Raw genomic sequence first — 25911 nt, forward strand, 5'->3', positions numbered from 1 at the left:
GGATAAATAATGCATACAAGAAAAGTTTTAGGGAATACAGTTTGGATTAGTCATGCCTCAAGCGAAGGCAAACCCATGCTTGGGATTATTTTTGCTCAAGGACCTGAGCACATTTGGTGGGTGATGCAGAGGGACCAGGAAATGTGATGTGTACCTCAAGGGGATTTGATTTGGGGTGAGAAGAGTCTGTAATGCTGAACTGTCTAATATTGGTTGCTGAATGACGCTGCCAGTGTATGCCAGAGGTGCCATGAGCAATGAGCATGGGCTGCTCCAGCAGCTCCTGATGCAGACTGCAACCCCCACAGCACACCAGCCCTCCTGCCCTGGAGGATATCAAGATGGACAGAACCCACAGTTATGGACTAAATGAACTCAATAGACAGCTTGGAGGGATGGCCCTTGACTACAAAAAAGATACCTGTGCTTGTGTACATGTATATAGTTGGAGGTGTAGGATCTGGGCATGATTAAATGATAAAGAATAATGGGTGGATAATGTCCTAGTTTCAGCCAAGACAGAGCTGATTTTTTGCAGTAGCTTGGAGAGTGTGTGGCTAAGGCCCAGATGTTACTTGATAGAACCTCACTTGTTTGTTGAACTTCTTGTTGAAGAAATAAAATACACCTTCCAGAGGTATTGAAATTCAAGTTTTAGTGATCCATTGAAGCAATCAAAAATACTTCTGACAGCTTTACTAATGAAACATATTCAAAACAAAAGTTCTCTAGCCCTCTGGCCATGGTATACTGCTAGCCCATATGTTAAGGACAATTAACCATAAACTGAATCACAACATATACTAGCTCTGTCAGCCAATAGATTTTCAAACCTATCTTTGTCCAGACATTCTCATTTCAGAATTTAAATTCCTCTTTGACCTTAGAAGTGAGTAGATAGAATAGATAAAAAATTCCTTCTTTATAGAGATGGAGTAAGTTTTAGAAAATAACTTATTTTTTGTGAGAAGAAGAGAAGGTGATCAACATCTGTGTCTTCAGTCTGACTAAAGCATCACTAAGTCAAAAGGAGATAAGGAAGGTACCATAAGCTGGGAAATACCTCAACATTGCTCCTACTGACTTGTGTGGAAGACAATGCAATGATGGAAATGGAATGAAGACTGTTACACAAACTTAGTTGCCATCTGCTCTCAAGAAGTATTCAGTAGCTCAGCATTTTTGCAGAGTATCTGAAAAAAAAAGCATAGGGTTCAAAAGCAAGAACTTCCATCCTCAGTTCTAGCCAGCTGGAAATACAGCAGCAGCATTTGAACCCTCAGGATCACTACACATGGATCCACAACTCACAGTTTTTTAGGTGAGCACACAGAGGGCTTCGTGATATAGATACAGAGTATATGTTGCAGTACATCTTCCCCAGGTATTCACTGCTTCCAGTCACAAACATGTTTGCTTAAAAAGCCTAGAAAAAATTTCCAGGAAGTAAAATGTGTGTTCTTTTAAAAACCATAGACCACTCATAGACCTCTGGAAGGTATATAGCAACTTGCTCCTGTCACATAAGGTTTTTTACCTCAGTTTTAGGCCCAATTCTTTCTGAACTAAAATGATACCAAATATTGTTTCCTAGAGTACCATTTCACTTCTTGTTGTTTCATACTCTGGTTCCAATTCATTAAAATTACTTATAAGGAACTTGAAATTGGAGAGGTTTCAGATATCTCAAAGACTACTCTTTCCTAATTATACTCTAATACAGAAATTTTTTCTGGCAGTGTAGCATGAAAAATATTTTAAACCTTTATGGTTTGTTTTCATTGAGTAAAGAAAACAATGAGCAGGCTAAAAATTAATTGGTGCTAACTTCTGTGCTTTTCTTCGGATGTTTTTACAAGCAATAATTAAAATCTATGTTTATTGCTATGCAAACCCAGCTGTGTCCTTATTAAGCAAGTCTAAGTTCAACATTTCTGTGTAAAAGAGGGCCTGCCCTCCCTCTGTTTGCTATGTTTCCACCTCCTGTGTACGTAGGTGGGAGAGTGGGAGCTTGGGAATGTGAACTTGATCCAGCATTGATCAGTCAGGCAGCAAACTGTTATTGTTCTTTAGATACCAAACATAACTCCTTTCTAGAATGGACAAGCTCAGTCATTCTGCACATAACACAGCTTTTGTGTTCAGCAGTGCAGTTAATAGGAAAAGGGAATGAAAATGACCACTTGAAATTTATTAAAAGAGATTCTAAAGAACAAACACAGGGAATCCAGTCCACAATTATTTCAGAAATTGGATATTTGTTTCAAATGCACTCCAACTTCTTGAACTTGTGTGGATTCACTATACTGTGAGTACTTTACCTCTGAGCTGCATGACACTGAAAGGTAGTCTGAAGAAAAACAGAAGGACACTTGTGAAAATCTGGCTTTTAACTGGAGACGCAAGCTAGTGTTTCAGTAGATCATTAAACTAAAGCCAGTAAAACATCCTTCTCATCCTTAATTAGACTCATGGTTCCAGCTGAGCATCTCAAAAACATTTTTTCTTAATTATTCAATTAATAGAGACTCCTAAAACTCTATTTTAAACTTCACTTTTAGAAAGTAGAATAACAGAGGAACTAAAATGTTATGGCAAATGCTTTAAAATCTAAATTTAAAAAATTACTATGTACTTTGGTTTTCTCTAAAACAGCAATCGTATGCAATGCAGAAGAAACTTACATCAAACCTTCTAAAGTTAAAGCAAGACTAAAACTCCTGAGCTTGAAAAGCTCTGTAACAAATTTGGGTTTTTACTGACCTTTAATGATGTTTTTTTAATATAAATAAGCTATTTTCTTGAATGTATTGAACTATTCTAGAAACTAAAATACATCACTGTTGTGTGTATAGAGCACACTGTTGTGTGTATATGGTTAAGTAAATTACAAGGCCATTTTATGCCAAAAACCTTCTTTAGATCAGCAGAGAATCTATTTAAATAATAACTGACCTTAAAACTTTTTTGATAGCTTATTACAAACAAAATATCAAATTCTCTGTATACTATGATCTATCTAGAAGAACTTTCAGGTGGATAGTCTTTATCTAAAGCATTTTTCAAAGAGTCAAGAACATAAAGACAAAGTCTCTCTTGATTTGTTTATCTTCATGATTTGTCTGACTTTTATGCATGCTGTAGTACATATACATTGTTTGCTTACATTTTTATATTTTCCTAAATCCCTTCTTCTAAGAAAATGAGATGCAATGTTGTCAGTACAACTGATAATTTCAGAAAAACTTCAGCACTGGTCATTTATATTCCAAAACTTTCTTATTGTGCTTGTTTTCATTACAGAAGGCATTAAATAATTTATATTGTCAACCTATACTCAATTAAATTTTTAAGAACTTTGTAAAGATTGCTACATCTTCCAATCTGCAACATTGCTAACATAAAAAAGGAAAAACAAGCAAATTTTCTTGAGAAGAAGTGCCTAAGATTCAAAGTCTGATTTCCATGTACAAGAATAAGTACATATCTTAAGGCAGCTGCTATGCTTCAGGTTATTTCTCAAACAGAATTCAACCATCAGTTGAATCAGTTACATTCTCTGCACTCACAGTAAAACACACACAAAAATCTTTATCATCAGATAAAACACTAATCAAGGAGTAAGCCTCAAGCTTCAGTATTAAACAGCAACATTTTGGTCTTGGGACAAATATTTAACACCAGTTTTGAAACTAATTCTAACAGATTCACTACTGAACTCTATTAAGTATGGAAGGAAATTATACCCCTATCCTGTTTTTTCTCCAGATCATTATGTTTGAATGAGATTTTTGTACTTAACAGATCATTCTCACTGCCAATACCTACTCATTTACTGTATCTCAGCAAAAAATGAGCATTTCACTTATGTACTTGGTTCCAATGTTGCTATCTGTGAATATGTAGTTATTATGTACATCCAGAAAGAAAAATGGCAAGATAAGGCAAAACTAGCAATAACAAGAAATAGCAAGTGTTAACAATCCATAGCTTTAACTTACATTCTGATCCAATAAGAGTGATTTTAATGCAAGAAAATCCCTAGGTGAACAACTGCTAAAGATAATCCAGGAGTTTAATAAGAGTATTCTTTTAAAAAATATTTCAGTGTGGTTGGTTTGCTAGTTATTGACCATAACTGCTACCCTGTGAAGCATTTTCCTGTAGAGCTATCTCTTCACCTGAACTTTTGTCTTGGTAAAAGGAAGCAGGAAATCTATAAAACTTACAACTGGGGCAAAAGCCAGGGCCCTTCGTAATGACATGTTGCTTTAGCACAAATCATATTAAGTACTTGAACTGTTGCTGTAACATCCTCCTAAAATTTATAAAACCACAGAACTACTCTACTTGCATTGATTTAGAACCCTTTAAAAATTACATTTCAGTTCAAATTTTTAAATAGTTTTGCTATTATTTTCCTTTGCAATCCATTTCTTCTTCAAATAGAACAATAATGAAATCACAGAATGGTGTGGATTGAAAAGGACCTTAAAGACTATATAGTCCTAACTCACCTGCCAAGGGTAGGAGCACGTTCCACTAGACCAGGTTGCTCATATCCAAGATTTGAGGATTTAAATTTAACCATTTAGAAACAAAACCAGAAATACTATTAATAAATTAATATTCACCACCAGAAGATTTCTTTTGACTGTGTATTTCCAGACATGTTGATGATTTACAAATAAGTCCATTAGTATAAGGATATTAAACTACTGCTTTATCACAGCCACAAAATCAGTGCAGATATTGGCGAATTGAATTGGCAAAAACAAAAGGCAAAATTTTTACTGCTGTAACTGTTGGAAGCTGTACTCCAGTGCTCATTCAAGATTAGAAAACATGCTGCGGTAGTCTTGCAAGATAAAATAAGAGCTGTACGTACTCTGAAATACCTGTTGGCAGTTCCAACCTTAATCAGAATATACTGTTTAAGGTGGAACAGTGTATGAGAATTAAACTTTAATAGAAGGTTAAAATGACAAAAGGGACTAGGAGAAGGATACAATAGTGCTATCACCTCTTTCAATTTTTCAGAATTGTGAGGCGATGTTTGGGTTGTTTATCCTAAAACTAGAAGCTATTTCATCACATGGCACAAGGTAACTCATGCCTAAGCAACCTGATTGCTTTCTATGATGGGGCAACTAACAACCTGATGGATGAGAGAAGAGCGGGGGATGTAGTCTAGCTGGACTTCAGCAAGGCTTTAGACACCATAATAACCTTGCAAGCAAACTCAGGAAGCGCAGACTACATGAGTGGACAGTGAGGTGGACTGAGAACTGATTGAATGGCAGATCGCAGAGGGTTGTGTTTGTTTTCACAGAGTCTAGCTGGGAGCCTGTCACTTGGGGTGGCTCCCAAGGGTCAGTACTGGGCCCAGTGCTGTTCAGCTTGTTCAGCAGTGACTCAGACAGATGCCTCCTCAGCACGTCTCTGACAGCACAAAGCTGGGAGTGGTGACCAATACCCCAGAGGGCTGTGCAGCCCTTCAGAAAGGCCTGATAGGGTGGAGAGATGAGCAGAGATAAATCATCTGAATGTCAGCAAAGGCAAGTTCAGGGTCTGCAAAGTCAAGTGTTACTGCATCTGGGGAGGAATAACCCCAGATGATCAACCTGCTGGAAAGCAGCTCTGCAGAGAAGGACTTGGGATCCTAGTGGACAACAAGCTGTCCATGTGTGGCCTGGTGGCCAAGAAAGCCAATGGTGTTTTGGGGTGCATTAGGAAGAGCATTGCCAGCAGGCTAAGGCAAGTGATCCTGGCCCTCTGCTCAGCCCAGGTGAGGCACAACTTGAGTGCTGTGTCCATTTCTGGGCTCCTCAGGACAAGAGTGGCGTGGAGCTCCTGGAGTGGGTCCACAGGAGGGCTAAAAAGGGGAATAGGGAACTGGAACATCTCACTTGTGAAGAAAGGCTGAGGGAGCTGGGCCTGTTCAGCCTCAATAAATTATGACTGAGAGAGAACCTCATCAATGTCTGTGAGTATCTGAAGGAGGATGCCAAGAGGATGGATCCAGGCTCTCCTTGGTGGTGTGGACCAATAGCAGAAGAGGCAATGGGCAGAAAATAATGCACAGGAAGTTCCACCTGAACACAAGGAAGAAATTTACTGTGTGGGTAACCAAACACTGTGACAGGCTGCCCAAAAAGATTGTGGAATCTCCCTCACTAGAGAGGGATATTCAAGAACTGCCTGGATGCAATCCTGTGGAATGTGCTCTAGGATGACCCGGCTTGAGTAGGGAGGTCGGACCAGGTGACCCCTGAGGTCCCTTTTAACCTGACTCATTCTGTGATACTGCAGGTTGCAGTGTAGGACACTAAAAATCATGAAGAAGGAGGTCAACAACTCTTCTTATTTTTCTTCCCCTCCACCATCCTCCCTTTTTTTTTTGAACTAGAGAGTGAATGTGGAGAAGATTATTTGCATTACACAAGATACCAAATGAAATACACAGGCAAGAAAGGATCAATGTAGGAAATTTACCAGTAAATAACAGCACGTACCATTTCAAAAGCAAAAGTGATGAAAAGTGGAATGAATTGAAGAAATACATTTAGAAGTTTATGCAATGCAGAGACTACCTAATGTTTATTGATCTATTTGTCAAACAGTGTACAACAGAGTTCAAAAAGAGGGAAAGACTTTAAACTTATTTTAGAAAGGTTAACTACCTAGCATAGAATAAAAAAAACCCCAGGTAATAGTAACTGGGCAATATAAGACAAAGACAGAGCTGCAGAAAACCTTCCTAAAGAAGCATGTAGCCTTTTATCTTTAAATTCTAATTAAACACAGCATATACTGAAAGAAACAATAGAACTGTACTTAGGAAAACAAATCATCCTGAGCAGGTATAAAGTGGACTACAGTGATTTTATTTCATAGGTGTTTTTCAGTTGTAAAGCTATTTAGTTCTTCTGATTCGACTCCTGCCAGCATGATTTATTGTCTAAAGTTAGTGGTATTTACTCACTACTCTTTGCACATGATGAAGAGTTGCTATAATGCCCCAGTGAGTCACTGCTGAGACAGAAGTACATACTGAAGGTTACATGATTTGATAAAAGATATTTTCAACCACACAATGTGCTTCACCTTATATAACACCACCATGATGCTTTCCCAGGAAAAAAACCCTCATAAAAGCTTGTATTTGAGAAATGCTTGCTTTTCATCTTTTATATTCCTTATTGTTTTGTGTGTGAGAAAACCCTGCTTAGCCATCCTGAAACCAGCCATTGTGCAGTGGCACTCTTCCATGTAAGAAAGAATTGCCCAGGTTGTAACCACACTTTTTTCCCCCATAGCATTAATCTTTAATGCTTTACAAAATAGCAAATTGGAAATGTTAGTTGGCATGCAGGATTATTTTTTCATGGCAGCAAGTCAAATTCTGATTTTATTTATTTGTATGACTCATTTACATCACGTTATTCTTGATTACTGCTGGTATACACCTGAGCCTGGAAACTAGCCCAGTATTTAGAAAAGACCAGATAACTTTTCCAAAATTGAAACAGTAATAGAAATGGAAAAATATTAAAGTTTCAATAGTTTTAAGCTGCAAGTATAAAGAGGAATATACCTATATCATCTTTATCTATATCTATATCTATATCTATATCTATATCTATATCTATATCTATATCTATATCTATATCTATATCTAATCTATATCTATATCTATATCTATATCTATATCTATATCTATATCTATATCTATATCTATCTATATCTATATCTATATCTATATCTAATCTATCTATCTCTTCAATTCCTGGGACAGAGTTCGGGAGAGAGCCTGGAATGGCAAATGGAACAAAGCACAGGTAAAGGAGTACAGGATCTTCAGTTAGATAGATGACATAACTCATGACCATAAAGAATACAAAATGCAAAGAATGTAAGATTCCTGTACTGCAAGAAAGCAGTCTGGGGAGTGGAAAGTATTTACCCTTACAATCTTCTGCATACTTTTTTATATCCTTAGAGTGTCCTTAAGCTTCACTGTTGTGAAGATAGTGAGCTAAGGAGTGGCTCAGAACTCTGGTTCTAGGTCACCATTTGGTTAGTGAATTTTAGAGTACTAGTTGCATACAGGGGTTATAAACACAGAAGAAAATTCTTGAAATCCCCTTGACAATTAATGCTGTAAATGAACCACTTTTCTTTATACTCAATGAATGACATGAATTTCCTGTCCAAAATCCACCAAAACAAGGAAATAAAAACCATGGAAACATCACAGCAAGAATAAAATATAAAAATTCTTATATGAGAAAGATATAGAGGAATCATTTTGGGACTTAAGTACAGCATGATGCACATTTCCCAATTCCATTACAAAGTATAGTCTCTCCAGTAAGGAGATATCCTCTGCAAATGCAGTGAAGTCTTAGTATTTGTAATTTTAGATCTCTAAATGCTTGGTCAAGTAATTTCTCATAGCAGGCACTGCAGTATTAAGGGTGACTTTAACTGTTGTGCTACAGAACTTCAGAATCAGTATAACCAGGGTTATAAGCAGAAAGTTGTTGGATCTTGTGTGTAGGGTGCAGGATGCTACTTCTGTGCCTTTGGGACATCTTTGAAGCAGATATCCACTAGCTGCTCTTCAGTTGCTCTAGTACTGAAAGAAGTTGTAGTGGGTACTTTATACTTCATCCTGCTCACACTGACTGACTGGCTGTGTTCTGTGACTGGGCCCAAAGTAGCTGACAGAAACCTTACTGTGAAAACACTCTAGTCCACTCACCTAATAAACCATATGAGAGAGACTAAATTCTGTGCCATTCCTGGACTGCTATTTATAATGCAGATAGTTCATCTGCATGTAAGTTATAATATAGATTCATCAAATTAGCTAGGTTATTAGTTTGCTGAAATAATCTAAATACTTTTAAAGGGGATTTCAATATCAGGCCCTGCAAACCACAAAAGTAGATCTACAGTATGTACAGTTCTGTAGTCAGTAATTATAGTCATATTTATGCTATAGATACTAACATATTGAGAGCTACTAAGCAACCTCTACAGTCTGAATTTCAGGAATAAAGGCTTCTGTAATCATTTAATAAAGCACATAGGAAATAAGGTTCCTATTCACAGAATGACAACTCCAATTCTTTCAATAAAGTTGAAGTTTGTTTCCATAAGACCCTAAAAAGTGATGAAGACAAGAAGTATAAATCATCTTTAAAAGGCAAAAAAGAGGATCCTGGGAACTACTGATTTGTCATCATCATCATCATCTCTGTGCTTGGGAAGATCGTGGAGGACAAGAAGGTGATTTGAGAAATCCAGTAGGACTTCACCAAAGGCGAGTCCTGCCTGATCAACTCAGTGACCTTCTCTGATGGAATGACTCCATCAATGGACAAGGGAAGGGCTACAGATGTCATTTATCTGGTCTTCTCTAAAGCCTTTGACACAATATCCTTCTCTCTATCTAAATTGGAGAGGGAGGGAAGGAATGAGTGGACTATTAGATGGATAAAAAATGATTGGCCAATTGCATCCAGAGGGTAGTGGCGAATGGCTCACAGCCTCAATGAAGATCAGTGACAAGTGAGATCCCTCAGGGCTCTGTATTAGGACCAGTGTTACTTAGTATCTTCATTAATAACATAGAACAAAGGGATCAAGAGCACTCTCAGCAAATTCTTAGATGACACCAAGCTGAGTGGTGCAGGTGACACACCTGAAGGACAGGATGCCATCCAGAGGGACATGGACAAGCTTAAGAACTGGGACCACGGGAATCTCATGAGGTTTAACAAGACCAAGGTGCTGCACCTGGGTCAGGTAAACCCCTGGTCCCAGCCCAGGCTGGGGATGAACAGATCAGAGCAGCCCTGTGAGAAGGACTTGGGGTGCTGTGGGTGAGAGGCCGGACATGACCCAGCCATGGGCACTCCCAGCACAGAAACCAAACGTGTCCTGGGCTGCATCCAGAGCAGCGTGGGCAGCAGGGGAGGGAGGGGATTCTGCCCCTCTGCTCTGCTCTGTGAGACCCCAGCTGGAACCCTGCACCCAGCTCTGGGGTCCCTGCACAGGAAGGACATGGAACTGCTGGAGGGAGTTCAGAGGAGGGACACCAGGATGATCAGAAATGATCCTGTGAGAAGAGTCTGAGAGAGTTGGGTTTGTTCAGCCTAGGAAAGAGAACGGGTGACCTAATTGCAGCCTTCCAGTACCTGAAGGGACCCTACAGGAAAAATGGGAAGAGATATTTTACAGAGCATGTAGTGACAGGACAAGGGGGAATGGATTCAAACTGAGACAGTAGGCTGAGGTCAGATATGAGGAGGAATTTCTTTACTGTGAGAATGATGAGGCACTGTAACCGGTTTCCCAGAAAAGCTGTGTATGCTCCATATGCTCCAACCCTGCAAGTGTTCAAGGCCAGGTTGTAGGGGGCTCTGAGCAACCTGGTCAAGTGGAAGGTGTCCCTGTCCATGGCAAGGGGGTTGGAACTAGATGATCTTTAATGTCCCTTTCAACCCAAACCATTTATAATTTTATGATCAACAATATTATTTGGGGGGGGTGCGGGGAGAGAGAGGAAGAGAGAGAGGAAGAGAGAGAGGGAGAGAAGAGGTTAGCATCAGCATGCTGATGCTCAGAAGTAGAATACTAAATTAGAAAAATTCCTGTTTACATTTTTTTATTCTGAACAGCTGTATTATCAGGGGAATCTCTGTAGTCATTAAAGAAAATTTAAAATAACTTACAAACCTGCTGGATGGGGAAATACTTTTGATACATGTTTTGTTGACACAAGTAATAAATACTTGCAGGGTATAATGAAATTACTCACTATTCATCTGAGCAGCTTATGGTACTCAGGAAAACAGAGTTTAGTTTGCACATCAGTCAAAACCATTTCCAATTCTTTATTCTGCCCCTATCTTCCTAATTTGTGATTTTAAGTTGACTGTCATACATTAATAAAGCACATGCTCAAAAATATATATGTAGATAAAATTAAAGAAAACTCTTACATTTCAGGAGCCAGATCAGCTATGCAATATCAATATACGCCCCCATATACTTGAATCAGCATTTTGACAATGTGTGCAATTTTTTTACCAAAAAAAAAAAAAAAACCTTGGTTGAACATAGAATTAAAAGGTCATCTTCTAGGAAAGGACTGAGCATCAAGATGCATGATAAAACTGTCCCTTCCTCTCCTCCCTTCTGATTAAAGTTAATTTTTTTTTCAATAACTTTACACCAAACAACAAACTCTGCCTTGATTTTAGTGCATATTCAAATAGTCTCAAAATATTTTGATCTCGGAGAACATCTTTCCCAAAAGCCTTCTACAGCATACAGGGATCAGTGGACACGCAGATCTCTCAAGCTGTCAAGGGAAGAGTTCAACCACAGTGTCTGGGTTTAGATTAGATTCTCTGAGCACTGTCAGAGCACTCCAGTTATTTTGTCAATTCTAGCTGCAAACATTTTCACTCAGTCATGCTGCCTAAGCCTCTGCATTTTGCACATGGAAACCAGAACTTAACATTCTAAATTAAAGTTGGTGGGTTTTTTTAAAATACTAATGCAAGTGGAAACAAATTCAAGCACTAGGCAGGATAAATCACAAGCAACCTAGGGGATGCCTGCTTAGGGGAAATCAGTTAGAAACTGAGTCCCAAGTGTATGCTAAAAAACTACTTTGTAGGAAATTGGGTTGTTCGAAGATTAATGTAAAGATTGATGTAAAAATCATTTGTTATCCCAGTTTTCGTTCAAAATGAATAATCAGAGACTTCACATAGCACAAACACAACTAAGCCTTGTCAGTTCACAGATGAATATAAATTTTTTTAGTATTAAAAGCAGAAAATAAAGCTTATTCTCAGTGCTGGAACACCAATAATGGATGTTATCTACGCAGCAGATTTATAAGTCATAAAATCCACAAGTTATCAAAGTACAAATAGTTTAACATTTAATTACTGCTGTCAGTAATGCTTTCAAAGTAATTAATATTCCAACAACTGTGAACAATGCTCCTTTCACTTAGTAGACTCCATCATTATACTGTAAAGTATACTTTCATATGACGACAATATTAATCTATAGGATAAATTTCGTAAGATTTGCCCTTTGGCAGGTTTGTTGAGAAAATTGGAGAAGAAAAATCTGCAATTGGTAAAAGCTAAAGCCATACAAAGGTGTGGAAAAGTAGTTATCATCAAAATTGTTTATTTAATATCATACCTGTTATAAGTTCAGCTTGTGATTTAAAAAACATATAATGTAATGAGAAAATCAAGACTCCAGAAAGAACTGTGACCTGGTATTTTATATTTACCTTTGGTATTCCAGAAGTATCAAGCCAGTTCTGGAAGATACTTTCTACAGTTAACCCAGACCTTAGAAGAAAAAAAAAATAAATTAGAAGCTATGCAAAAAAAATACCATTTTTTCATGTTAAAAATAACCCTTTAGAAGCTAGCAAACCCTCTAAATTCAAGTATTGGTTATACTGAAGTGGTACAACATTCTTGGGTTCTTTAATGAATAAAACCATCAGAGGTCCTATGAGCAAATTAAAGGTAGATAGATCAGTTTTTGTGTACTTAAAACTCAAATCATAAATTCAGTGCTTATAAGGATTGACAGAGAAAGTGTTATGTGGTGAACAACATTTATGGAACATGTAAAGTATGAATGGGTGTTCTGCTTCTTCTTACATGGATATACTTTGGGGCTTTAAAAAGTACTCATAAATATTAATTCTCAAAGTTACTAAGTGTCTAATATACTTCAGTTTTGTCCTTTCTGCACTTTCTTTATATACTGATATTTATATATTCACAGTGAAATCATAGAATAGTCTGACACTTCAACAAAAGGAAATAGTTTGTCATGATGAAGCTGTGTGAGACTGAAATAACCACACATACAAGTATTTGTAAATTCAGAAACTGTATTTGCACTTTTTTTTTTTTTTGTAGGCAGCTTCTGTGATATTTACTTCAACTCTGGTGGGAGACTTCTCAGCTTGCAGGGAAGCCAAATAAATATAAATAAATAAAATAAAAAAAATTATAGAAAAAAAGGACATGTGCAAGTACTGAAAAAAGGAAGTTGAGTAAGCCCTCAATGAATATAAATATTCTGAGAATCAGAACAAATATGTATGGTCCTGTGCATGGTAATGCCTTGTCAAGACTCATTTTAATGCTTGCTCTCACATGTGTAATGAAGACTCAACCAACAAAGCATTCATGAAAAGAAAAGCCATTTCCAAGCTCTGAATCAGGAAGGCAAACAACCCAATAAACAATTTTAAGTGATTATATGATTTAAATAATCACAGCAGTCAAGAAGGAGCATTTCTACATAGCCAGGATTCTGAATTTTTAGGAAATTACCATTGTGTGTGTTACATCACTATATAAATCAATTTTCTACAGAAAACTGAACACATATGTGATGCTTGTGTAGTGTTCTATATTAAAATAAAAGACTGAACATCTGGACTAGTTCCTTGTTATTTGTGCAAACTTTTTAAATTTAGAATATTTGACTGCCAATCCCTCAGACTATAATTATCTTCATCTTACCACTCTGCCCTATATTTGGTGTCTAGTCTTAAGTCAGATTAGCTGAGCTCCTTAACTAGTAGTAATAGTAATAAAGAATAGTACTAAATAGAAATACTTCCAAACAGTCAGTACATTTACTTTCCCAAGAAGAAGATGATGGTCTTGATTTCTTATTTCTGTCTGGTTACTAAAAAGGGTGCATACAGAATTATCTTAAAACTGGACACCAAAATTTTTTATAGGGAAAGGTAGATCACTTGGATTGTAGCACTTATTCTGTCTCAAGAAGCATAAGCAGAGTAATTTTTGTTATTTGTTATTACATGAATTGAACACAATACAGCTTAGTGTTCTAATGCTAAAGCAGAGCTAGAAGCTGGGGAAAATTCCCTTAGTTGCACATTTAATTTGTCTTAGCAAGGCGTAAGAAAGACAGTCTTACCATGTCAGCTAATCTTTTTCTCCCTCATCCCTAGAAACTAAACCTATAGTGTGAGAAAAATATCTCCGCAAAATAACCTATGTTACATTTGCTGTGTAGAGCTGTTGCTTAATATACCTCCTATTTAATTTCTAAAAATGGCTTTGATATGAGCTTATGACACTGAGGGGAATCACACTGTTTGACACCACCCTAATCCAGGCAGAAACCACTAGAAAATTTCTCAGTCTCTCCTGAAACTTTGTCATTTTTCTCATGGGCAAAACCAGTAACACTGCTTTTTCTCTGCCTGTAGGATCCACAGTTTCAGAAAAACACCTATCATATGATCATATGCGGTCTTCTTGGTACTTGCACACAAGTACTTTGTTTAATTAAAACTCAGGATATTCTTGTTGGCACCTATCAAAAAAAGCAACTTGTTTAAGAGAAATCCACTATTTAAAAAAAAAAATTAGTAATGAGCAGAGTATTGAAAATATCTACATTGAATCTTCAGATTGTCAGTGCTGAAGAACTATAAAGATGTTGGAAATGCTTCTGCTAAATTGTTTGACTGTGAAATAACCCTAAAAAAATTATCACAAACAGACTGCCATGTCAAAACAAGTGTCCTGGAGAAAGAACAGAAAGCCTGATATTTGTAGAGTCTACAGTTCAGTAAGGGCATTTACCAGCTGCTTACGTTGTACTTAAGCATCTGTAAGGACTTAAACGTGGTGTTTGTGTGAATTCCTGAACGGCCTTCTGGTTAAGGTTCTGTACAGGACAGTGGGATCTGGGTTGAGTTCACTAGCACTAACTCTTACAGGACCCAGTTTCTTCAATTGCTTTTTTCAACAGATCCCTACTGTAAAATTAGAACGTGATCACATCAGTTATCTCATCCCTTGTCTATTTGTTTAGATGATAAGCCAAATCAGCCTAGCAATGATCTCCTAACATCACACACACAGAGTTCAGATTCAACATTTTAAAACAAGTCTGTAAAATACTAACATTAAAGCCCTATAAAAGATGGCTATACATTAAATTTTCACTGCACAAGCTCAAAGGTACCCTACAAACTTTAACATAAACCCACTTAATGCCTAAATCAAGGGGAAAAAACATGAAAGTGTGCAACTTTTCTCTTACAATAAAGGAAGATAGAAAAGTCTGCCATATCCAAATACTTGAAATACTGAAAATACTAATACTGAAAATTAGTTAATTTTCAGTAAAAATTTAAGTAAAATTACTTAAACAAGCATATTTGCTTCATGACACATTTATACACATCAGTAATTTTCAAAGTTATCTATTGCAGCTAAATATAGAGGCACAATTAGAGCAAATCAAAACACAATGACTGATTAGTGATTCTCTCAACTAGACATATCTTCCTGCAGATAAATTTTCTTTGGATTTTATCCAATATATATATATATTTTGGCTTATTAAACATAAAAAAATGAGGAAACAAAACCACTGAGAATAATTTTTCACTATTATTTTCTTCAATAGTTAGGAGCCTACCAGCCATTTGTCTCATTCAAAATCACCACATTCACAACAATGTGCAGGTGAATCAAAGAAAGCAAATGTGAAAGAAAGAGATCCACCTATATAGCCAAGCAGTTTGAAATTGCAGCATTATTTTAGCACTCAAATTACAATTTGTGAAGATATTAAAGGAATGTGGTTAGTGAACCTGGGTTATTAACACAAGCTTTCCTTTGTATATCATGTATTATTAAAATCACAGCTTATTAGTGGATTTGTTTACTTCCTTCAATGAAATGAAGTACAAATAAGAGCAGAACTGACCTGCTCAAAAAAACTTTGCAGTCATAAATAGCTGCACAAGCAGCAACTGTGATTTATCTAAGACTGGTGAAACCTTCTGTTACAGGGTAAACACTGATTCTTTGCACAGCTCACGTGTTGGGCAGACGTGGAAAAGATCAACTTGCAGCAAAGACTATGGGAGCAAGTCTTGTGGAGAACAGAGCCACTGGAGTTTTACCAAATCTAGTGCACTCTGATATACAGACACATAAGTGGGGTATTTCGTAGTGTTTCATTTGTTTAGTTTGGTTTGTTTCAAATTATATGAGTAAATAAAATGCCTCGGTTGCAGGTGGGAAATATTGTCGATTTTTCACAGAAAGGCCCAGATAACGTGAGGCTCTAGCCGTGCATATAATATTTTAAAAGGCTTTGTAAACAGAGAAGGATCAATAAATGATCAATATTGGTTTGTTGTTCTTTCCATTTGTCCTTCACTCAAACAAATAATCAGTCTTAAAGGCAAGTTAAGAAGTTATACAGAAGGTACTGCTCAGCTTATCTGTGGTCAGTATTCAGCTGCAGTGCAGAAACAGAAGGATCCTGCCTCACAGCATGGATTCCTGCAGCTAACATGCCAGTATAATTGAGTCAGAGAAGGAAATAAAGTAGCTCTATAAAGTAGGCATAAAACTCCTTCAAGTACAGAAGGCAGCAAAAATCAATAAAAATTTACATGTGGATCTTGGAGCGACTCATCACTAGGAATGTACTAAAAAAAAATGTCTTTTGAATAAAAACTAAAGGAATATGTACTTGGAGTATCCAATAGTAGAAAGCTAAAGTTACATTACTACAGTGTAATAACTACAGAAAATTTCCCCATTGTTTCATGATAGTTTTCTGCCAATGTTCACTGTATTCTCATGACAAAAATCTCCCATAAGCCAAGCTCTATTACTAGCTACATAGTTTACCCCCATTGTCACAGCTTAGGGCAAGATTTGGTTTGATTACCTACTACAAATGTGTCTTTACTTCTTTTTTTTATGATTAAGACCAGCCTCCATTACAAACTTCAGTGTATTAGAGCTTAATATTTGTTAAGTTGGAAGTATGTAGTTTAAACATTTAAATTTTATTTGGTAGAACTCCACAAGCCTAAGAAGTTTTATGTGCTAATAAGTATTTTTGCTCTAATATTGAAATGCCCTTCATTCCTATATGAAACTTTTTACAAAAAAGCACTCATCAGTAGACAATCTCTAAAAAGAATTTATTTTATCTTTCCTCCCTTTCCTTTTACCTCAGGTGAGTATTTTTGTACTAGCCTCAGAATGCATTCAAGAATGAAAAAAACATCCTCCCAGCAGACAAGAAATAAAAGCCTTCTGTATATCAAGATTCCTTGCATTGCTGCTGGTATCTGCCAAGTAATTTTGGCTGTAGATAGTTCAGATACACTATATATATGACTGCAAAATTAATTACCATATAGCTGAAATTTTTTTCATGCATTCTGGAATGTGATGCATCACAAATGAAGCCATGCTTCTTTTGCATTAGTCTCATTGAAAGTTTGAGGAGATTTTTAGGCAGAAAGATTGATGCTTATGCAACAACATTTTGCACTGGGTTTGGAGTTCAGAGAAACAGAAGTAAAAAATAAAAGGAAGGAAAATATTAGATTTTTATAACATTCCAGTGTATAATCATACCATAAAATATCACTTTCACATCTATTCCATATAATATTCATCATTATATTTGGGCTAGAAACTATATTGATATTGAATCATATATAGAAAATATTATCCTTTACATCACTGGAGAATGTAAAAGCACCCAAACTGAACCTGAGATACAACAAAACATATTTTCTCAATGATAACTAGCTTCTCTGTTCCTCAACCATAAGGAACAGAAGTGTTTCACTGAAAGACTCAATATATTTCACCTCTGTGAATATCATCTTTTTTTTTTTATCCAAAGCACTCACACAGAGTTATGAACATTTGCAATCCTGGCCTTCAAAATATTCACTTTTCAAGTGAATATTTTTAAAAACTACAACATGTAAAGCTCCACTACAAAGGAATCTGTATTTATAGCACAGTCTAGAATAGCACAGAACAAATCAAAATACAAGTAGGGACAGCCTCAAAGTGCTGCTAAAGACTATAATCTTCAACCAGTCACAGTCACACACATCAGGATTTTGAAGGATATAACAGGCAATTAATTAACGCTCAACTTCCATTCATGTTTTCCATCTTTCCTCATGCAGTACAATGTATGACTGAGAAGGGATGGTACCCTGCTTCTTGAAAAAATCCATCTTCTCTGGTGTCCCAGATTCACAGCAAAGTTCTGGCATCCTTGCTGTAGGGTGCCATGTGCCAAAAGCAGCTGGCAGAAGAATCACAGGTTAGTTTGAGCAGGCAGCTATGCCTGGCACTTCAGATTGCATAGTGAACACAGGACATCAGCTCTTACCTAATAAGCAAGTTAAGGCACTATTTGGGGAGAGCATGGCATAGGAAAATCACAGCAGGCGGTTTTTTGTGTAAATATGTAATGGGAATCTTCAGACTAGCAGTATTTCTGGCTAGCATATATTAAAATCTTATTTCTACGTATTTCCTTGGCTTTTCTAGCCTGGTTCTTACTTACCCTTTTTGTTTAGGAATGTCTTCCAACAGCATGCTAAGAAAATCCTGGAAAATTAACAGAGCGGCACAGTTAGTATGTTTATAAAGCCATTACCGTCTATCTTCACTGCTAGTGAGAGATTAAAGACTACACATAACAGGATGCCAAGAAAAAAGTTCATATACTATTATGGTGATATAATGACAACATAATGGTATATTGTTATTTATACAATATACACTATATTTTCAGTTTTCCAGCCCTTTTGCTTTCCAAGCAAGAAGCGTCAACATTGAAAGAAAATTAGCTTGAAAAGCCGGCTGACTATTTTAACACCATTCCATGTTCCTACTTTTACTTTATGTATAATGCACACAAACTATATTTAAAATTGTTAAAGGCTGCAGATTTACATACAAAAGCTAAGAAACACCAAATTTAAGGGTGTTTATGCTGTCTTCACTGTGCTTGTTATCACGTTGTCCTTAATTACATAACTACATAAAGCTTTTTCTTCCTTAGTGCACATGCCTGATTAGACCTATTCCTCATTCCATGACAAAATTCGCAATATTGCTGATAACCACATCACCCAAGAAGCAAATTCTTCAAATAAAAGGTAGCAAGAATTTTTTCCATGGTTTTACAAAGATGATGTAATGTAAGAGCATTACCATCATCCTTACTTATAGCAGTACGATAAGGCTTCTTAAGAAAGTTACATCTGACATCACTAAAATGTTCTCTGGCACCCTGTGTTCTACACAACCCAATTTTAATGACAAACACTTTGACAGAATACACTCCTTTGAACAATCACATAATAATAGGATTTATTAATATGATTTATTCATTTATATGATGTTTCATAAAACCAATGCATCTGCTTTATTAATACTAATCTTTATGGAGACAAGTTTCATAGGCTAATAATGATCCCCACTTCAGTATATAAGTACAGGCTGACTGTACTGTACAACAATTGTTAATTGTTGCTATCTAAGGTCTTGAAGAATGTTTCCTAAAAGGCAGAAATCTTTTCTTTATGGACCATGCCATTACAGTCAAGAAAAGATATTGTTTCTCTGTCTGAGTATGGAAGTATTTTTAGAGAATCAAAGTAAGATTGATTGCACAATTGAACTGGTAACACAGTTAAGCCTTCCTTCTTTAGATTATAAGTGATATTCAGGTTGTGTTGCAGCGGCTGCAAAATTGACTTGTGACAAAACGTAAATTACACAATGGTGTGGGCTCAGTGCGCTGTGGCAAGAATGCCATCATAAGTGTGACAGGAGCCCTTACTTCCCAGTCACAGTGTATTGCAGACATCATGATGATGATGTTGTGTAAAATCCCTTTATTGCATACAACTACTTTTTAGTATGTAAACATTACATTATTAAGCATATAAACATAGAACTACTGTCTCCTTCCACTTGTGCAAGTTGTGCTGGAGATACACAGTAATCTTACATGCAAATAAAGAATAGGAAAAGATCATAATCACAGTTATTTCGAAAGCGTGTGAATAGTAAACCTGAAGCGATAATCCTTCACAGCATTAGCACTTTGTATACATCAATGCAGCTAGCTTCCCTTGTTAGATTCCATACTTTTCATAATCAATCACACAGTGGATGGTTTTATAATCTGGATACTATACTATGAAATTAAGTATCTCCTTTGTGATTAAAGCTGTCTTCATTTTTTCCAAATATCTATTAAGAAAAAGGCACCATCATTCCACACACTAATCTATTATACCTTATTTTAACTACTTATATTTCAATGCTCCAAAACACAGCAGGAAAGCAAATTACCACTTACCTCATATCAGCATGGCTTTTAACATTTGCCTGTTATCAAGTCTGCATGACACATCTCACTATAGGTCTGACTTTCCAGCTGTTTATAATTATGCCATTTTAACCATCTGGAGTGAACTTTTACTCTCAGGCTACTTTTTCTTCCTCTACAGATGAAAGGGTTCAGAAGTGTCCAGGAGAAAAGTCAGAGGATGATGTGAAGATTTTTAAGATTTGATGCCGCTTCTTTAAGATGCTTTACTTATTTACACTTTGAAGCAAAGACTTGTGGATGACTAAGGTAATCATAACTAAATTCTTGATCAGACCATAATGCAAATTATAGTTTGGGGTTTGTTGGAAGTAATTCAATGAAGGCATAAGGAATATATGAGTTAGAAACCACATGCTACCACAGTGCTGCAATATTAACAAACTGGTTTATATTCATATTAATAAATAATCTCACTTTCTTATATACTCCTGTTGTTCTTCTCTGACTAGAGACTCTGAGGCTAGAAAACAATTTTCTCTCTACAAAGAAACTGTTATTCTGTAGTTTGCGCAATTCTATTGACATTTGGCCAAGCTGAAAAAGCCATTGAAAAAATGAATTCAACACATTTGTTAAGGATCTACTAGCCCCTGGTGACTCTCATCTGCTCTCACCATAGTCCTGACTGAAGCCAATAACTTTAATCACAGTTTTAACACTGGGCTTCTGCTGGGCAGATCAAATCTGGTTCACAGACTGTGAACTTGACATCAAGGAGATATTTTCTTTGCACTGTTAATGGATGTACTGTGTCTGAGTCAAAAGCAAAGAAGTAGGTGGAAAGAAGTAACTGGAAATGAAGGCTGCTTAAAGCAGTAACTATGTGGTTTTACAAAACCTTTTCTTTCATGCCAAAAGGTGTTTTATTACTACTCCATTTTTTGTCTTGAGCAATGGCCAGCAAGTTTCTGCCTAATCACACATATTGATATCAAATAAAGAACACTTAATATTAAAAGACAACTTATATTAAAACCTCTAATCCAGACATTACAAGCACTCTACAACCAACAGCTACTTTTGTTTAAATTCTCTGACTGGAATATAATGGGGTGGATAAAAACAGTGGAGATGTCATGACTGAAAGTGATAGATCCAAATGTCCATTTGGACATTCACTTGGCAACAAACTTCAACGACACTAACATCCAGTTGCTTGAAGAAATAATCCACTCAAAGTTAAATTATTCCTAAAAAATATGCAGTTTGTATATGACATAACTAAGCTGCAAATATTAATTTGTCCCTTCTGGGTGGGAAAAACAAATAATGAGGACCCTTATAATTTCCTGTTTGTTTGGAATTCCTTCCCTAGGCATCCTCCTGGCCTTTGGTGACAATCCCAGAGTACACCTACCTCCACAGGCAACAACTTCCTATCTACAGTAAGCAAGACTCCCCCACTATACCTTTTATTATCAGGCTGCAGTCATTAGCCAGACAGCTTAACAGTGTAAGCCCCAGGTGATGAAACCTCTCTCTAGCATTAGTCAAAAGTCAATTTGTTGTGCATTATAACAGATAGAACCATATGAAAATTAAAGTCTGCAAACAATTCAGTTTCCAAGGTATTCTTATTTCAAGATGAAATGGAACATCTTTTACTCTGTTAGGAGTACCAGCAACTTGCACTTCTTTCTTTTTGTTTGTAGTCAAAACCACTCCAGTCATTATTTTAAAAGTTCACTCAAAGCAATTAGTAAGTGAATTCTCTCATAAAAAGAAAAGTTGAATATTTTTTAAATACTTCTCAAAGATTCCAGATTTGCATTACTCTTCTCAAAGATTCCAGATTTGCATTACTCATCTGTTGCTAACTCAACAAAAATAAAGTTACTATTAAAAATCTACTGAGCATGCAAGTAAAATGAAGGAAAAAGGCAACCTGATTAATGTTTCACATCTGAAGTAATTTCCTTGCACCTGCAGCTTCCATCTAGGAAAAATACTACAAACACTGCTGAAAACAAGACTAGTATTCATAACATAGGCAATTTTTCACCGTTTTACTTTCCCACATTCCCACAATTCCTAAACCTGGGAACTTTTACAGTTATTTTGGACAAGGTGAAAGTATTCCACTATAATATTTAAACTAACCATTTGCACATATATTTATGTTAAATCTTTTATTCATTTAAACTCTGACAGCATGTTTGTTTAAGAAGGACCTTGAATAAGAAAGTCTGTACTAACCTGACTTCATTGCTTCTGCATTTACAACTCCTGCTGTGATTCCTTATCTACCTATATCTACCAGACCCCAACAAAAACACAATCTTAAATATTTCTTACAAAGACAGAAAATGCATTTTAATTGGATATAGCCCTATGACATTCGCATTTTTCAGTGACCAAAAACCAGTATGATAAAGTTCTCTTCCCAATAACTTCACTTGGAGCTGGATTTAGGCTGATCGTAGACAAGGTAAAAGCACAAAAGCAAACAGCAGAAGTTTTAATGTACAAAACTCTTTCTCCACCATATCAGGTAGTATTTCCAAATGAAGGAAAGTATCTTTTTTTTTTTTTTTTTCATTACATATATTAAGCACATACTTAATGACATATTGCACATATCCAAATAAAAGTTGCCTAAGAAACAAAAGTTTAACTTTTGCTTCAATAACTCAGTAACAGAACACTGAGCAGTTTTTTATCCAATAACCAAAATGGATATTTCTGGGTGTAGTACTTAATCTTAGGAGATTGGAGTTGGTAAGCTACAAACTGGCATTTCATAGTTAGACAAAGGAGAAATCTCTAAAGTAGCTGGCTGCTATGACTAGCAGTACAGTCTGCTGAACATTTTGCAGCGTTCCGTCTACTGACACAACCCACCCCACGTCAATCAGGAACAACAAGCTAAAGTTTTCTTACCAAAATCTGACCACCTTTCTTACCATCAGCTTAAAATGCTGAGGTTTTCTTGTTCTTAGTAGCCTCATGACTTCTGTAATTTTCAAAATTCTTCCAGTTGTGTAATAGGGAAGCATAATTTTTATGATTTTGGACACCCTAAAGTAGACAAAGCTCATATAGTCACTGGCATTTTCCACACTATGCCAACTGTAACTGCTTAAGGTCTCAACAGCATGGCACAGGAAACAGCAGCATTAACTCCCTTAATACCCTAAGCATTCCTCCACGGGACAGAAATGCTATGTTAAGAGCTACTGCTCCTAACTTCTGGGTGACTTGACATACAAAAGAAATCACAGGTCCATAAGCTATTTGTGAGATTCCTTGGCATACATCTCACCCCGTAAGAGTGAGATTCAAAACAGTATGCATGCAAGAAAAAATCACCATGGCTGGAAGAAACAGCAAGTGTTAGACTCAGGTTACACAAAATCAGAAGCCTTTACTCAGTGTTTCAAGGAGACATTTTTCACTGTCCTGAATATCCTCAAAGATTTCAAATGTAACACAGAATTCAGCAAAGAAATTGGTTTCAGAAAGTCACTCATACCCTCTTCTCTTCTCTTCTCTTCTCTTCTCTTCTCTTCTCTTCTCTTCTCTTCTCTTCTCTTCTCTTCTCTTCTCTTCTCTTCTCTTCTCTTCTCTTCTCTTCTCTTCTCTTCTCTTCTCTTCTCTTCTCTTCTCTTCTCTTCTCTTCTCTTCTCTTCTCTTCTCTTCTCTTCTCTTCTCTTCTCTTCTCTTCTCTTCTCTTCTCTCTTTGCTTGCCCCTCACTGTCATCACACTGCTCTTCTAGCAATGCTAAATATTTGTTGTGTCATGGGTTTTGTTCCAGGTCTGTTTTTTACCATGATGAGTTCAGTGACCTGGTTCACAGACACCCCCATGAACTGTTGTTTTCACAGCATTACTGAAACAAGAAACTACACTGCTATTTGTGCAAGCTGGATTCATCACCATTGACAGGATTCCTAGAACTCTGGACTCAGAGAGCTATATCGTTTTCTAAGTCAAAACAAAACTAGAGCCAGTAGATACATGACTTTTACAGAAAGGCAGTAAATTTCTACTTATAACCCCAGTTGGCTTTGTCTTTATAAGAAATAGAGTGAAATTAGAAGCATTGAATGAAACAGCATGCAAAGAGAAAGAAAATAATTTCAGGAGTATAATTTCTGCTCCTTCAGAAACAGAGAGGAATCAGGGAAAAGACTTGACTGATCACAAGCAAAAACCACAAGCTAAAAGATTACAGATGATAATTCCACTATGGTAAATGACCCTATCTTTGAGAACATCAGTACCTATGAACATTGGCCTTTTGAAGTACCATGTTAAAATAAAATCCCTCATTGTTTATATAGTCAGATACTAGTAGTATGTCATTCAATTGTCACTGTGAAAAAAATGGTCTGCCCTCTAGTAGGTAGGAATTTTACCTATATTGCCAAAATACAATTGCCTCTCCCCTTACATCACAACTAGAAGTGATGACTTAGATAGCCAATACAAAAGTTTGGGTTGTTTGTTTTTCCAAAAGGTAAAGAACAAGCCCAAGCACAGTACCTGAGAAAGGACAAGCTGCCCATGGAACTTAACAACAAATTTCCGTAAAGATGCGAGGTATGAGACCTCTCCTATTGTCCTTGCCAGAGATCGTAAAAGAAAATAACCCTGCAAAAAATTAAGGCAGAAGCTATGAATTTTTTGATATCCAGAAGACTGAAGTCTTTATCATATGCATAAAGCAATCTCAATTAAAAAAACAGCTGACAACACTCACCTTTAAATAGTGAACTTGCATGAAGATTTTTTCTGCTTTAAGGCCGTATTTGACAACAGAGGCTCCAGACTCACTCAGTTCTCCTGTGCTCTCCTTTTTGGGCCTAAAATGGAAACATACTAATTAAGCTTTGGATAAGTAAGTAAAGAAATAAGTCATGCATTACAGGTTCTCATAGTTGAAAGCATTTTGACACTGTGACTAGTCTTCACCATAAGTATGTTAATTGACTTAGAGAGTCAAACAAGTGAACTTTCTTCTAAATAAAATTCATCAGTAAGTTGGTGTAGTCTTTTTATAGCCAGCATGACACCAGGTTGCACGTTATTCTCCAGTGCAGACACATTAAGAACAAAGAGAAACAAAAAAATAGAACAATTTAAGGGGAAGGAGAAGTCAAGGCGAAGATAGTGAAGTCACTATCTTCAACTAGAAGTTTCTCTTCTTTTTTACCTGAACTTGGCTTAACAGCTTACATGATTCTCCTTGCAAGAATAACCTCCTTCATCTGCATGCAACACTGCTACAGAAAGTGCTGATTTTCATTTTTCCATTTGGGTTGGAAGAAAAGTAGCTCAAATTTTAAAAGAGGAAGTATTTTGCATGCAGGTTTGAGGTTTACAGACAGTAATGTCTAGAAAATAAATACTACTTACTGCCTGATTTAAAATGTAATACAACATCTGGTATGCCACAACAACAGTTAAGTGTGGAGGACTTCAAGGCTCCAAAAAGGGCAGACTGAAACTAAAGAGAAGCTATGCAAACACTTTTTCTTCATTTGTAAGAAGTGCCTTCACAGGCATGGTACTGAAGATCGTCTAGATTTCTTTCATTCAGAAAACAACCCAGCTAACAGTAGTCTGAGAACAGGTGCCTGTCCTAGGAGTCTAACCCCATGACTAAA

General features: G+C 36.5%; 1 protein-coding gene across 5 annotated transcripts in view; it reads right to left on the reverse strand.

Annotated features, from left to right (window-relative positions):
* AOPEP (aminopeptidase O (putative)) overlaps positions 1-25911 on the reverse strand; it is a 190006-nt gene that overhangs the window by 85785 nt on the left and 78310 nt on the right. For all 5 annotated transcript variants that reach the window (XM_056514251.1, XM_056514250.1, XM_056514249.1 and 2 more), the window contains exons 8-11: positions 25005-25107; positions 24788-24895; positions 18460-18503; positions 12335-12395 (exon numbers count right to left, since the gene is read on the reverse strand). In XM_056514251.1, coding sequence (XP_056370226.1) covers positions 12335-12395; positions 18460-18503; positions 24788-24895; positions 25005-25107 — 316 coding nt within the window. The remainder of the gene's footprint in view (positions 1-12334; positions 12396-18459; positions 18504-24787; positions 24896-25004; positions 25108-25911) is intronic.

This window comes from Oenanthe melanoleuca, chromosome Z (genome assembly GCF_029582105.1).
Source record: "Oenanthe melanoleuca isolate GR-GAL-2019-014 chromosome Z, OMel1.0, whole genome shotgun sequence".
NCBI lineage: Eukaryota > Metazoa > Chordata > Aves > Passeriformes > Muscicapidae > Oenanthe > Oenanthe melanoleuca.